This window comes from Terrapene carolina, unplaced genomic scaffold, assembly GCF_002925995.2.
Source record: "Terrapene carolina triunguis isolate 2854851 unplaced genomic scaffold, T_m_triunguis-2.0 Scaffold230, whole genome shotgun sequence".
Taxonomy (NCBI): Eukaryota; Metazoa; Chordata; order Testudines; family Emydidae; genus Terrapene; species Terrapene triunguis.
The window spans coordinates 1,723,727-1,738,560 of NW_020664581.1; the positions used below are offsets into that span (position 1 = coordinate 1,723,727).

At 66.8% G+C, this 14,834-nt stretch overlaps 1 protein-coding gene across 2 annotated transcripts in view; it reads left to right on the forward strand.

Annotated features, from left to right (window-relative positions):
• The window catches only part of RBM28 (RNA binding motif protein 28), a 16,595-nt gene extending 6,050 nt beyond the window's left edge, over positions 1-10,545 (forward strand). Inside the window, exons 8-19 of one of the 2 annotated variants that reach the window (XM_026656404.2) lie at positions 360-514; positions 1,896-1,974; positions 2,814-2,923; positions 3,873-3,946; positions 4,186-4,321; positions 5,669-5,733; positions 6,430-6,588; positions 7,449-7,598; positions 8,296-8,370; positions 8,802-9,214; positions 9,376-9,469; positions 10,178-10,544. In XM_026656404.2, coding sequence (XP_026512189.1) covers positions 360-514; positions 1,896-1,974; positions 2,814-2,923; positions 3,873-3,946; positions 4,186-4,321; positions 5,669-5,733; positions 6,430-6,588; positions 7,449-7,598; positions 8,296-8,370; positions 8,802-9,214; positions 9,376-9,469; positions 10,178-10,318 — 1,651 coding nt within the window. In that variant the 3' untranslated portion in view covers positions 10,319-10,544. Of the gene's footprint in view, positions 1-359; positions 515-1,895; positions 1,975-2,813; positions 2,924-3,872; positions 3,947-4,185; positions 4,322-5,668; positions 5,734-6,429; positions 6,589-7,448; positions 7,599-8,295; positions 8,371-8,801; positions 9,215-9,375; positions 9,470-10,177 lie in introns of both variants that reach the window. The other variant, XM_029912485.1, reaches the window with a different exon arrangement.
• Positions 10,546-14,834: the final 4,289 nt, after the last annotated feature.

The following is a 14,834-nucleotide window of genomic DNA, read 5'->3' on the forward strand; positions in this document are numbered from 1 at the left end:
GGCGATGGCCGGGCTGGCAGGGCCTGGCTGTGCCCATGGTGCCGGGCGTGGTTCCCACGGCGATGGCCGGGCTGGCTGTGCCCCTGGTGCCGGGCGTGGTTCCCACGGCGATTGCCGGGCTGGCTAGCAGGGCCTGGCTCTCCCTGCGGTGCTGCTCTGTCCCCTCTATTTTTGTCCCTCGCCCCCATTCTTTTCTCGGGGGTTTGCCACCTCGAACTGCGTAGGATCCTGGATGCTGCACTAACAGCAGCGGGGCCTCTGGGACCCCAGGCAGCATGTGCTGCCCTCCCAGCTCTGCTCCTTTCCAGCGGGGCCGGCGGCTCTCCTGGCTGCTCAGCCCCTGGCTCTCGCTCTTGCAGGCTCGGGAAGGGCACCGCGGCTGCCTGCACAGACAGCAGCGAGGAGGAGGAGGCCGGCGAGGCTGCGGACGAGGCAGAGGACGGGAGCGAGGTGGAGAGGGAAGAGCCCGAGGGCTCGGACGAGAGCGCCGCGGGCTCAGTGGAGGACGATGAAGGTTTGTTCAGTTACCACGTCGGGGCGCTTTGCTTGGAACCAGCCCGGCTGCTGGTGAGGACAAAGGAGCTGGGATCTCCTGGGGGCTGCCCCCCCGCTGGGAGTGGGCTGCACGCCAGTCCGGGCCCTGCGTGCATGTCCCATGGCTGGACCCCATGCGCCAGGAATCACCCCAGTTGGCAAGGAGCCCTGACCCTCTGTGCAGTGAGTTGCAGCAGTGGCGGGAACACGCACATGGGAGCAATGGGACGTGGGGTCCCAGCCAGCTCGGCCCGGGGGGCGGTCACGTGGGTCACGGAGCAGCTGCTGCTTGGCCAGCGTTGAACTGGGCACCTGGAGGGTGACCCTGGGCAGGCAGGGCTCTGGACTGGGCCTCCATGAGCTGTCCTGGGGATACCCGGGGCTGGGAGGTGCCTCAATTCCCCCTGGCCTTAGTATGCGGGAGCCTCCTGTGTGCCGGCCTCGGGTCAGCTCCCCGCTAGGCCTCGCTGTCCCTCTGCGGCTTAGCGATAGGCAGCCCCAGCCCCTGGTCTGGCCACTCGTAGCGTTCCCAGATCCGCTGCTCCCCAGGGACCAGGACAGCCCAGCCTGCCCGCGTCGCCGCAGGTCAGCGTTTGGCGTCCCACGCGGCGCTTCGCTAGGATGATAGCGACAGCAGCCCAGAGGAGAGGGGCAAGCAGCAGCAGGCGGGAATATTGGGAACCAGCGGTCACGTGTCCGATCAAACCCTCCCGCCCATTCTAGAGCCCAGACACTTGGGTGTCACACGGAGCACAACTCCTCCCGAAGTCCGTCCAGCGCGTTTCCCGACACAGGCCTCGCGTGCCGCCCTTTGGGGACTTACTGTGCCTGTATCCGACCATGGAGTCCCTGTAAAACTCTGTGTGTCCCCACCCCGCTCCCTACTGCGTCACATTGGGGCATCCAGGGGGTCCCTGGGTCACAGACTGGAGCTCTGGGTTCTGTTCCTGGTTCTGTTGCTGGCTCCCTGGGTGACCCAGGGGGTAGCGCACGGGGCACTTTGCCCTTGCCTTGGTTAATATCTCCTTCCCCTTTAACACCCCCCCCCCCCGACAGCTGTGCCCAGGGCACCCGCCTAGCCCAGAGGGGTGAAAGGGCTGTGCCAGCCATGCCCAGTGGTTCCTCCCCCAGCCTGCTGCGTTAGTGAGAGGGAAGGTTTGTTCGGGACCCTCCCGCACTGTCACACCCCCGCGACTGGCGGGGGAGCGGAGAGCCCAGTCTGGGGCCCAGTTGCCGAGCTCACCGGGGTGATCGTGTGCCCGGGGCGGTGACTGCGTGGCTGGTGGGTTTGCCATGGGGAGAGGCAGCTGCCCCGGGTGCCCCCCGCCCTGCCCCCAGGACTCTGTCTGGCTTTGTTCTAGACGCCGACGTGGCCAGGAAGAGGAAGAAGGGCCCGAAGCGACCGTCCGATGTCGCCGAGGGCAGGACTGTCTTTATCAGGTGGGTTCGTGACCCGGCAGGAGACCGCCTGGTGCGACACGAGCGCCTCTGACGGTCGGAGCTCTGGGCGGGGGGCGCACAGGCCTCTGAGAGGCAGGGAAAGCTGCGTGCTGCTGGGAAGTGTGGGGAGATGGGGGGCACTGCCTAGCCTTGGGGGCGTGCTCTTTCCTGGGGAATTGCGGGGTGCTTGGCCAGAGCTTGTGGGGGGGTGACCCTGCCACAGTTCCCCCTGCTCCTGGGCTGGCACCATGAGTCCCACCACCCTCCCCGGAACACTCTGCTTTCCCCCGGGCTGGCTGACGGGACTCGCCCTGCAGTCTTCCTGCTCCTTAGTGCGTAGACAGCACCCCCACTCTGCTCCCTGCCTGCGGGAGACTTCCCAGCCCGCCGGGCAGTGGGCAGGACGCAGCCGGGGTTTCCTCGCTCCCATGGCAGGAGCGTGGAGTGAGCCGTGCTCCGCCCATCGGACTTGGGCTCTGCCGGGGCTGGGTGCACTAACCCTGCCACCCTCCCTGCGCTCCCTCTGTGCCCCAGGACCCTCCCCTCCCCCTGCCACGGGACCCTCCTCTTGGCCCACTGCGCCTCTCTGAGCTGGGGGACCCCTCCAACACATCCCCTGTGCCGCGGGACCCTCCCCTCTGCCCGCTGTACCCCCCCGTGCCACGGGACCCTTCCTTCCCCCCACCCTGTGCCCTGCTGTTGGGAGCAGTCACTGGCTGCCACCATCTCCTCTGAGGCTGCTGGGGGCCACGTGGGTGGCCGGGTCAGTGGCGGGCAGTGGGCCCTGCTGGGGGAGCCGCAGGCAGCGGCAGGGCCTCACGGTGTGGTGCACCCGGCAGGAACCTGGCCTTCGACACGGAGGAGGAGGAGCTGGGCGAGAGGCTGGAGCGGTTTGGGGACCTCAAGTACGTCCGCATCGTCCTGCACCCGGACACGGAGCACTCCAGAGGTAACACCTGCCTCGGGCCAGGGAGACCCCGCCAGGGCCCGGCCCTTGGCCCCTGAATCCCGCCGCAATGCTGAGTAGCCTGGAGTCAGCCTTAGGAAACAGCCACACACACACCACCACCACCACCACCACCGTTGCTGCCAGTGTCCCTGCCCGGGCTGCTGCTCGGCGTCATCCAGGCCTCGGGCCTCTACTGCAGTCACGTCCCTGGCAGGGAGCCGGCGGGAGGGACTGGGGCGGGGTGTATTAGGAGGCAGGGGCTGTGCAGTGCCAGGGAGTGGGGCAGAGGAGGCCTGGGTGCTGGGGGCAGGGGAGGTCCGAGTACTGGGGAGCAGGGGGGTGCGCAGTGCTGGGGGGTGTGCAGTGCCAGGGAGGATGGGGAGGGGACGTCTGAGTGCCGGGGAGAGGGGGGGTGCGCAGTGCCAGGGGGTGGGGCAGGAGGGCGCGCAGTGCCGGGGAGCAGGGAGGTGCCCAGTGCCGGGGCTTGGGGCAGGTGAGGTCCGAGTGCCGGGGGGCAGGTGAGGTCCGAGTGCCGGGGAGCAGGGCGGTGCACAGTGCCAGGGGGTGGGGCAGGGAGTGTGCAGTGCTGGGGGGCATGGCAGGGCCGTGCGCAGTGCTGGGGGGTGGGGCTGGGGGGTGCACAGTGTTGGGAGGGGGAGTGGGGCGCGCAGTGCTGGGGGGCGGGGCTGGGGGGCGCGCAGTGCTGGGGAGCAGGGGGGGCGCAGTGTTGGGAGGGGGAGCGGGGCTTGCAGTGCAGGGGGGCAGGGCGGGGGGGTGTGCAGTGCTGGAGGGAGGGGCGGGGGGCGTGCAGTGCCGGGGGGCACGCAGTGCCTGGGGTGGGACCCGTAGCTCGCTCCGTGGAGGCCCTGGTGGGACAGGCCGTGCCTGGCACTGTGTCCCGGCACTGGTTCGCGCCCAGCCGGGATCTCACCCCCGCGTCTCTTTCCAGGCTGCGCCTTCGCCCAGTTCACCACCCAGGAAGCCGCCCAGAAGTGCCTTGAGGCTGCCCAGGACGACAGCGAGGTGAGTGGGGCGCAGGGGAGTCGAGACCATTGGCTCTCCGGTGGGCCCACGTCTGACATGGCTGGGGTGGGGGGAGAGCCCTGCCCCCCCGGTATCATCCGTAGGGGCGCACGTGGCTCTGAACGCCCCTCGGTGCATCCTCCGTGGGGGTGGCAGGAGGACAGACTTCTCCCCTCCTCCCTGGCTGCTCCCCGCTGCCGCGTCCCCAGCGTCTCATTCGCTGTCTGGCTCCCTCGCAGGGCGGGGGGCTGCGGCTGGGCGGCCGCCGGCTGCACCTGGACCTGGCCGTGAGCCGCGACGAGGCCCAGAAGCTGCAAGCCCAGAAGGTGAAGAAGCCGACGGGCACCCGCAACCTGTACCTGGCTCGGGAAGGCTGTGAGTTACCTGGCTCTGGGGCGACGTGCACTGCTGCCCGCTGGAGATAGCCAGACAGGTCCCTTCTCCCCGCAGCTCCCCCTCTGCTGCCCGCCTCCTTGGGAATCCCTCTGTGTGCCTCCTAGTGCCAGGGCCCCGGGACCCCTCCCCATTCCTACCCCTCTGCTGAGTCTCCCTGACCCCTGTTGTGAACACACCCAGGACCTGGCAGGGGACGCCTGCCCCTGTACTCCACCCCCCAGCGCCCTGGCTAGCTGGGGCCGGTTCGTGCAGTACTGGAGCGACTCCCGGCCGGGAGAGCCGGGCTCAGGGCAGACTGTGAGAACCCAGTCCCGGCGCCCCAGCCTGTCAGCGTGTTCTGTGATTAGATTTCGCCCCCCAGGAACAAGCACAAAGCAGTCCGAGCACGGGGTCCCAGACAGTCCCCCATGGCCCTGCCGGTCTGGCCCCCCAGGGGAGCGGGGCTAGGCGATAGCTGGTTGTCACGGAGTGTGGGGGAGTCAGGGCCCTGCACCCCCCACTTCCTGCGATTCACCGTGAGTCTCAGCCAGCCAGTAAAACAGAAGGTTTATTAGACGACAGGAACCCAGTCCAAGACAGGTCTTGTAGGTACAACCAGGACTCCTCAGCCAGGTCCCTCTGGGGGCAAGGAGCTTAGACCCCAGACTTGGGGTTCCCTGCCTCTTCCCAGCCAGCCCAAAACTGAGAAAACCCCTCCAGCCGACTCACTCCCCTCCCCCCAGCTCCTCCTCTTTGTCCAGTTTCCTGGGCCAGGTGTCACCTGGCCCCACCCCCCTCCTGGCTCGGGTTACAGGCTCAGGTATCGTCCCTCAAATAAAGTCATCCCCTGCTCTCCCATCCCCCATGCAGACAGTCCAGTAAAACTAACCGACATTCCCTGGTCAGTCCGCCCCGCTCCCTAGCAATATTCAGCTTCCTCCCGGACCCAAAGGGCCAGTCACTTCCCCGGGCCGGTTGTAGGCGGGTCCCACGCCTGTAGCCGGGCCTGTAACACGCTGACTGGCGGTTAGTAGCTAGGGAAAGGGACTGCCAGGGTTGAAAACAGGGAACATACACGCAGTGAGTTCCCCTCTCCGATTTCCAAAAGCGCTAAGCAGCTCCCTGTGTCCTCGAGGGCTGACCCACGCCAAGCAGAGTGGGCATCTCTTAGCCCCTCAGAGGCCAGAGAGCAGAAAAGATCCAGTTTCTCCTTGTTGCCACCCAGTTCCTAGCTGGCGGGAGTCTGCGTCCCAGCCTCCGCTGCCTCTCTCCGGTGGGCCCCATCAGCACACGTAACTCCTCGCTGTGGGGCCCGGGCGGCTCTAATGCCTCTCCCTCTCCTCGCAGTGATCCGGGCCGGCACCCAGGCCGCCGAGGGCGTGAGCACGACTGACATGGCCAAGAGAGTGCGGGTGAGTGGGCGGGGGCGTCCTTGCCAGTGGGCTCCGGGACCTACGCTGGGCAGGCTGCCTGCTCCCAGGGGAGATACAGCAGGCACAGGCTTTGCTTGGCAAGAGCCACCTGGCGGCAGTAGGGCACAGGGCCCCCACGGGGTGCACGGGGCTGGCGGCAGGAGGGCACGGGCCCCCACGGGGTGCACGGGGCTGGCGGCAGGAGGGCACGGGGCCCATGCATGGGGCTGGCGTGCTGGGCTGGCGGCGGGAGGGCACGGGGCCCCCACGGGGTGCACGGGGCTGGCGGCGGGAGGGCACGGGGCCCCCACGGGGTGCACGGGGCTGGCGGCGGGAGGGCACGGGGCCCCCACGGGGTGAACGGGGCTGGCGGCGGGAGGGCACGGGGCCCCCACGGGGTGAACAGGGCTGGCGCGGGGCCAGCGGGGTCTGTGGGGGCGGCAGACCTGGCTGGGCCAGGGCACATTGCGGCTCTGGCACGGCCCGTGCCGTCCCCTCCTGTCTCTGGAGCTGTCCCGGGTGGCACTTGGTTGTGGCTAGAGGGAGCCCAGGTCTCCCTTGCCCGGCCCATTGTGGCCGCTCTGGTCCCTCTGTTCCCTGGCTGCCGCGTCTGGCAGGGGAGGACAGGGCTCTGCGGCGGGGGACGCTGTGCTGGGCCCAGCCCGTAACCCCTTCCCGGCGCCTGCCCCCTCCCAGTTTGAGGAGCTGAAACGGCAGAAGCTGAAGGACCAGAACATCTTCGTGTCCCGCACGCGGCTCTGCGTCCACAACCTGCCCAAGGCCCTGGACGACAAGCAGCTCCGGCAGCTCCTGCTGCGCGCCGCCGGCGGGGGACCGGGCCTGCGCATCAAGGAGGTGAGTCCCCGCTGGGGGGCGCCGGGTGGACTGGCTCCTGAGCTGGGGAATTGGGATCTGGTTTGGGAGGCTATGGGGGGGTGTATTGAGGGGCTGAGCTGGCTCCCTTATCGCCCAGCCCCTGCCAGGTGGGTCCCTGGTGACACCAGGTGTTCGCTGGGGGAACTGCAGTTAGCTGCTAGCTCAGCCATCGGCCGTCCGCACTAGGCGGGGCCTGGTGGGGTTACGCCGAGGGACCGATTGGTTCGGGGGCCGCGCGTGCCGGTCTGAGCCGCCTGGCATGTGCGTCGTGGTGCCCGCGCACAGAGCCCTGTGTGCATCCACTGGCAACGTTGATACTGGCGGGCGCCCCAGAGCAGTGGGGTGCAGAGGGGATGACCAGGCCAGGTGCGCACCGCTGCAGCCTGGGGGGGTGCGGAGCTGTCGCCGTGGCCCGTCGAGAGCGGGTCGGTGGCCGTGGAGGCGGCGACAAGGGAAATGGGCACGTGGCAGTTGGAGCCCGAAGACAGGAAGTGACACCGGGGCACGTCTCCCATGTGGACGAGCTTCGCAGGAGCCCCCGGGGGCCTCGCGGCAGGGCTGCGGCTGGGCTGAGCGTTCCGCGCAGTGACATGCTCCGAACTCCGGCCTCCTGCTCAGCCAACGGGCTCCTGGGGTCCTGGGGGGCCTGCTGGAGTGGGGCTGCTCTAGGGGTCCCAGTGCGAGGGGTTCCCCATACCCAGTCAGCTCCCCATGGGTGGCCAGGTCAGCCCAGAGCTCGAAACGGGAGCTGGCAGGCCCGTTAGCGGGGGCCTGTGGGATGGGCCGCGTGCCGCGGGGGCTCCCAGCAGGTCCTGGATGCGGATCTCCTGTCTCTGCAGTGCCGGGTGATGCGGAACCTGACGGCGCCGGCAGGGAAGGGCCGGGGCCAGTCTCTGGGCTACGCCTTCGTGGAGTTCGAGAAGCACGAGCACGCGCTGGCCGCCCTACGCCACACCAACAACAACCCGCAGCTCTTCGGGCCGCACAAGGTGGGTGCTGTGTGAGCCAGCTGCGGGGTCCTGGACTGCTCCTGGGGGCTGGAGTCCCTGCACCCGGAGAGCTGAGCGCTGGCTGTGGAGGTTGGGGGCCAGGCTCCGGGGGTGTTGCTGCTCAGAGAGCTGAGTGGGGCAGGGGTGGAATGCGCCAGGTGTGGGGCACTGAGGTGCTCACACTGGGTGCCGGGCGGGGGGGTCCCGGCTGGAAGGGGGACGCGCTGGGTATGGGACGGGGGTGGAATGTGCTGGCTGTGGGGCAGGGGTGGTCCTGGCTGGAGGGGGGAACGCTGACTGTGGGGCGAGGGGGGAACGTGCCAGCTGTGGGGCAGAGAGGAGCCAGCCTGCACTGGGTGTCTGGCAGTGGGCTGGGGGTCCTGGCTGGAAGGGGAATGCTGTGGGGCGATGGTGGAACGCGCCGGCTGTGGGGCGGTGAGGCGCCCGCGCTGGGTGTCCAGCTGGGGGTCAACACTGGCTGTGGGGCGAGGGTGGAACGTGCTGGCTGTGGGGCGGTGAGGCGCCCGTGCTGGGTGTCTGGCAGGGGGCTGGGGGGAACGCTGGCTGTGCGGAGGTGAGGCGCCCGCGCTGGGGGTCCAGCAGGGGGCTCTCCCCGCTCAGTACCTGTCGCTGTGCGATGACCGGGCTGGCGTTGGCTCTGTGCCCGGGGCTCTGACCCACCCACTCTGCCCCCCAGCGCCCCATCGTGGAGTTCTCGCTGGAGGACCGCAGGAAGCTGAAGCTGAAGGAGCAGCGGGCCCAGCGCAGCCTGGTAGGTGTCACAGTTCCTCCCCCCGGCTGGGATCCCACACGCACCCTCCCCGGTCGCTGGGGACTGGGGGCACGTTCCCTGTCTGTGCTGCCTGGGAAATGCAGCTGGCTGGAGGGCGCAGGGTCAGGGGAGGGCAGAGGGGGGGCTGGCATTGCGGGTGGGGGGAGGGGAGTGGCCGGGGGGAGGGGCAGGGTTGGTGTCACGGGGTTGGGGTGGGGGGAGCAGCCGCCCGGGTGGGGCACTGGCCCATCCAGCCTGGCGTGACCAGTACCTGCTGCTCCCACCCAGGCTGGCGCCGGGAGCCAGCCGTGCCGGGGGGGGGGGGACATGGCCTCAGGGCTCCTGGCAGCGGGTCCCGGCAGTGCTGAGCCCAGGATCCCCGACTGACCCGCGAGCGCCGGCAGGGGACACTGACCTTCTGTTTTGTGCAGCAAAAGCTGAGGCAGAAGCAAGCGGCAGAGGGGCAAGGACCTCCCCGGGGGCCTGGGCCTGCAGAGACGCCCCAGAAGCTGCCCCCGGGCCCCAAGGGACAGCAGAACCCCAGGAAGCGGGACCCCTCGGGGCAGGGAAACGCCCCAGGTCCCCAGGGGCAGAAGGACCCGAGGGGCCCCAGGACGCAGGGTCCTAAGGGGCAGAAAGACTCCCTGGGCCCCGAGGGGCAGGGAGACGCCGCAGGTGCCATGGGGCAGCAGAACCCCAGGAAGCGGGGCCCCGAGGGGCGGGGGGCCGGCACCCCCTGGGCTGGGTTCCAGACGAAGGCGGAGGTGGAGCAGGTGGAGCTGCCGGACGGGAAGAAGCGTAGGAAGGTTCTGACGCTGCCGACTCACCGGGGGCCCAAGATCAGGTAGGAGCCAGGGCCGGGGGGGGAGTGCGCGCGTGAGCAGGGTGTGTCTGTCTCTGTCTCTCCCTGGGCTGGGAACAGCAGGCCTGTGGGGGGTGGGGAGGCCCCAGCGGGAAAGCGCCAGGCACAGGGCCCATCGCTCACGCTCTTGGCTCTGACCCCAGGCAGCGCGACAGGGGCAAGCCGGCCGCGCCGAAGAAGCCGAAGGCCCAGGCCAGCCAGCGGCGGCAGGAGAAGCAGCGGGTGGCGCCCAGACAGGTGAGGGGGGTTCGGGCAGGGCAGACCTGGGGCACATGGTCCTGTCCATCTGGGGGGAGCTGGAGGAAGCGTCTGGCTGGGGTTGGATTCCCGCAAACGGCTGGGCCGGGCGCCCTGCGGGACTCGTGGGGGCAGCACCCAGAGCCCCCTCCCCACCGGCACCAGCACATCCCGTCGCAGCGAGCGCTGAGACGCATGTTGGGCCAGGTTGTGCCTTGGCCTGGCTGCGTCTCCCGCTGCACGTCACCCCCTGCCCACCGCCCCCTTGTCCCAGCGCCCACCCTCCTCTGCCTGCTGGGCCGTTCCTTGGGCGGTGCGTGCCCTGTCCATCACCGAGGGACCCCAACCTCCTTCCTCAAAACCTCGGGAACCCCCTCCCCTCACCCCACCTGCTCCCTCCAGCCCGCTCACCCCGTCCCCGACACTCCCGGGGACCCCTGCAGGATTCCTTCCTCCTCGCCCCGCTGACCCTTCTGGGCCTGTCCCTGGGACACCCCCCAATGCACCACTCCCCAAGGGTGGGGGCGCAGAAACTCTCCATGCAAGGGGCACCCATTACCCCATGAGCAGCTCCTCTGCTGGGCGCAGGAATTGACCCTCCCGCTGCGGCCACGGCTGGTGGCACCTGCAGCCCCTGGCGCTGGCTCCTCTGCCCCCAGTTCGGGAGGCCGGCGCTGAGCCAGGCCTCACCCTCTCTGTCCCTCGCAGGCGCCGGGGAAGCGGCGGAGGCCGGCGGGGGGCCGGGCGGAGGCCCGCTTCGACCAGCTGGTGGAGCAGTACAAGCGGAAGATCTTGGGCAGCGCCCCGAGCGCCCCCGGGGCGAAGAGGAGCAAGTGGTTTGAGAGCTGAGCGCCCCGGAGCCACCGGGGGGGACTGTCACGCCGCAGAGCAGCGCCAGCCTGCGCCCCGCAAGGGGCTCCGTGTGTGCCGGGCGGTGCCCACGCCCTGCACCTTCCCTCACCCAACTCTGCCACCCCACGGCTGGGCGGGGGGGCACCACCCTCTTCCATTGGTTTCTCAGATTTTTATTAATTTAAATTTTCCTTTTTTTAACCTGGAAAGAACCAGGTCTCGTCTTTGCTCATCTGGGGCACTGTGGTCCGGGGAGGGGAGCTGGCCAGTCCCGTTCCCCCTCCCCCCCGCCCCCATGGCAGTGCGGGGAGGGGAGCTGACCCAGCCGCCTCAACCCCCCACCCCCATGGCAGGGACTGGCCTGCTGCACTTTAGGTAACTGGGTGTTTTTCCCGCCGTGTGCACCGGGCGTTTCCCTGGTTCTCTAGCTGGCCCCAGGGAGGGGTCTGTCGCCGGGAGCAGTGACTGTGCGGGGGGCTCGCACTCAGCAGCAGGGTCCGGCGAACACCCCTGCCCGTGAGGAGCCAGCAGCTGCCGGCTTAACCCTCATTCCCTGGCCAGGGACTGGCAGCACGTTCTGCCCCCGCTAGGCTGCCAGGCCCCGCAGCAGGGAGAGCGAGAGCAGGCTGGGTGCGCAGGGGAGTGCCCGCAGGGGCAGGAGGGGAGAAATGGCCCCTGTGGCCTCCATCCCACTCCCTGCTCGCTCCTGGCAGCCCAGGGACCCTTTGCCTGCTGCCGCCTGCTCTGAGCCTGAGCTGGGGGCCCTGGGGCAGCTCACTGCCTTGGGGGGCCCCGTCACTGTGCCGTGGGGGCTGGCTCCCTCTGGGGAGCAGCTCTGGTCCAGCCACGGCCCCACCAGGCCTCAAGCACGGCTGGGCTCCCTGGCCGCGCAGGATCAGCCCCGGCAATACGTGGCTGGGCCCAGCCTGGGCCGTCTCTATAGGGCCCACGGGCCCCCCACCCCACGCCCAATCTCTTGTAGATTTATTTCTGCAGCCGGCTCGTTCCTGGGCGCTCAGAGCGAGAGGAGTGGGGCCGAGGGCTGGCAGAGCTGTGGGACCAGGGGTGGGAGCAGAACGGGGCCCTCCTTCACTGGCGTACCTGGGGAGCAGGGCTGTCTGTTATCATGGGGGCCCCTCCCCCCTGGCCTAACAGTGAAATCTTTGGTGAACTTAAACACAGAAAGGAAGCTGACAAGAAGTGTAAACTTGGACAAATGACCAGGGAGGAGTATAAAACTATTGCTCAGGCATGCAGGAGTGAAATCAGGAAGGCCAAATCACACTTGGAGTTGCAGCTAGCAAGAGATGTTAAGAGTAACAAGAAGGGTTTCTTCAGGTAAGTTAGCAACAAGAAGAAAGTCAAGGAAAGTGTGGGCCCCTTACTGAATGAGGGAGGCAACCTAGTGACAGAGGATGTGGAAAAAGCTAATGTACTCAATGCTTTTTTTGCCTCTGTCTTCACAAACAAGGTCAGCTCCCAGACTGCTGCACTGGGCAGCACAGTATGGGGAGGAGGTGACCAGCCCTCTGTGGAGAAAGAAGTGGTTCGGGACTATTTAGAAAAACTGGACGAGCACAAGTCCATGGGGCCGGATGCGCTGCATCCGAGGGTGCTAAAGGAGTTGGCGGATGTGATTGCAGAGCCATTGGCCATTATCTTTGAAAACTCATGGCGATGGGGGAGGTCCCGGACGACTGGAAAAAGGCTAATGTAGTGCCCATCTTTAAAAAAGGGAAGGAGGAGGATCCGGGGAACTACAGACCAGTCAGCCTTACCTCTGTCCCCGGAAAAATCATGGTGCAGGTCCTCAAGGAATCCATTTTGAAGCACTTAGAGGAGAGGAAAGTGATCAGGAATGGTCAGCATGGATTCACCAAGGGCAAGTCATGCCTGACTAACCTAATTGCCTTCTATGAGGCGATAACTGGCTCTGTGGATGAGGGGAAAGCAGTGGATGTGTTATTCCTTGACTTTAGCAGAGCTTTTGATACGGTCTCCCACAGTATTCTTGCTGGCAAGTTATCCTATCCTATCTCCTAGAACTGGAAGGGACCTTGCAAGGTCATCGAGTCCAGCCCCCTGCCTTCACTAGCAGGACCAAGTACTGATTTTGCCCCAGATCCCTAAGTGGCCCCCTCAAGGATTGAACTCACAACCTTGGGTTTAGCAGGCCAATGCTCAAACCACTGCCCCGCTGCCTGGACTCAGGGCCTCTGAGCAGGATCCGGCCCAGACAGCCAGGAACCCCAGGCCCAAGAACTGGCAACCGGGCAGGGAGAGAGCTGGGTGCTGTCCTGGACTGCCTGGCTGAGGCCTGGGAACTCCTTACAGTGGGGTGAGTACAAGGGGATGGGATGGGAGGAAACTCTTCCCACGAGAACCAGGGGCTGTTCGGTGAATGAGATTGTTCTGCCAGAGGCCAGCCAGAGTGCTCAGAATGGTCCTTTCTGGCCTTAGCATCTAGGAATGGCTGAAATGAGATCAAAGGGGCTAACGTGGCCTGTGGAACTCTCGGCCACCGGATACCCTGCAGCGAAGCACTCAGCAGGGTTCAAACAAGGATGGATAATCAGAGCCTCACCAGCTACGAGACAAGAAAAACGCCCTGCTTTGCAGCACACACTGCCCCTCACTGGGTGGGGAGGGGAGCGTCCCCAGACGTGTCCATTGTGGCGCTTCTGGCCCTGACAGAGAGAATGGGGCTGGCTAGGTCCCTGGACTGGCACCTCCTGTGCCTATAACCGGTGTGGGCCCAGCAGCATGTTAATGGCTGTGAAGGGTTAACACGGCGCCCGTCTAGGGCTACAAGTAGAGATACCTGGGCGTTTGCGTCCAGCTCCCCAGGCCTGGTGCCCTGCGGGGACCCACCCCCCCCTTGCATGCAGCAGATGCTGCTGCTGGGGCCAGCCCAGAACCAAGGGGGGGTTGCTGATGACAGAGCAGGGCAGCCCCGCAGGGGCCCAGACTCTGCCAGCAAGGGATGGCTGCTGTGACCCCCCAGCAGGAGTGAGGGGGTGAAATCCCAACAGCAGCTCCCCTCTGGGCTCTGTCCAGCAGGCTGCCAGCTGTCCTGCCAATCACCTATGGGGAAACTGAGGCACAGAGCATGCGGGGTCGTGACCTAAGGTCACCCAGCAAGTTACTGGAACCCAGGAATCCTCACTCCGAGCAGGAGCTAGAGCTGCTGAGTCCTGCACTCATCAAACAGACGCCGGGCTCCAGCCGCCTGCCCCTCGCACGGGGAGCTCGCACCAGGGAGAGCCGTGCATGCACTGAGCCCTGAGCACGCACACCCCTCGGCACTGCTGTGGCGTTTCCCTCACCCCAGCGGGGACACCGTGCTCTCTGTGGCGCTGCCTCCCACAGGCTGGGGCCGGGGTTGGGGTGTCTGGAGAGGCAGCGTGACCCGGGGGTGAGGGCCCTGCCTGGGGGGCAGGAGAGCTGGGTGCCCAGCCCTTCTCTCTCCACAGGGTTCCCTGAGCTCTCCAGGGGCTGCCAGCTCCCAGGGAGAGGTGGTGAAAACAGCACCATGGCGGGGTGGGGGGTTTCTGTGCATGACCCCCTCCTGTGACAACAGGCGCCCTGGGGCTGGGAGGTGTCACCAGGCTATACGTGGGTCTGAACGGGCCAGGCCCGTGTGCTGTGCATTCCCTGGGGCCTGGGCAGGCTGTGGCGGTGTCCTCCCTGGGCCCCGGCTCTGTCTGTTACCCCAGCACAGAAATGGGGCCCCCAGGCCCAGTGTCCCCGAGGGCTCTCTGGGTTCACAGCCACCAGAGCACGCAGCCCGTTCCTTTAGACAGGTCTAGGCAAAGCAGGAACACCGGGATGCCTTGCTCTGCCTCGGTTTCCTCATCATGGGAGCCTCCTTTGAGCCAAGGTCTCTTTGGGGTTCAGGGTCCCCTTCCTGTGCCAGGCTTCTCTGAAACACGGAGCCTGTCCTCGCTGACTGCCCGCTTCCTTGGCTGGGCTGTGGTGGAAGACAGTTTGTGGAGAAGAGCCGCGTATCTGTTGGGAGTGGTGCCCGGTAGAGACGCTGTCTCACTTTCCAAGCGTCGGAGGAAAGGTCTCCAATTGCTTGTCTGGTGATAGCCGCATGCCTGCTGAGGAAAAGGTTTTCTCCAGCTCTTTGTCTGGAGCAGACAGAAAGCGCTTCTCAGTTGATGCGACTTGCGACTGTATCAGTTGTACCAGAGGTGGTTCTGGATGTGAGTGAGACGCAGACAGAGTCTGTTGTTGCTCAGGAAAATGCTCTCGTCAGCCGCAGCCGTGCTGAGAGCCCGGGTCCTTCAGTTGCTGCTCCACGGCTGGCGCCAGCCTCCAGCTCAGACAGCCCCATGCTTGTTTGCTGGGCTGCCCCCAGGCACGTCCGAGATCCATGTCCCACGTGCACCCCCCTCTTTCCAAGGCAGGAGATGCCTAGTACCCCGGGGGCACGGGTCGCTCAGCCGTGTTAGTCTGGATCTCGCCCTGTCGCAGTTCAGGAAGCTGCTTGCTCTCGGCAGCCAGGACC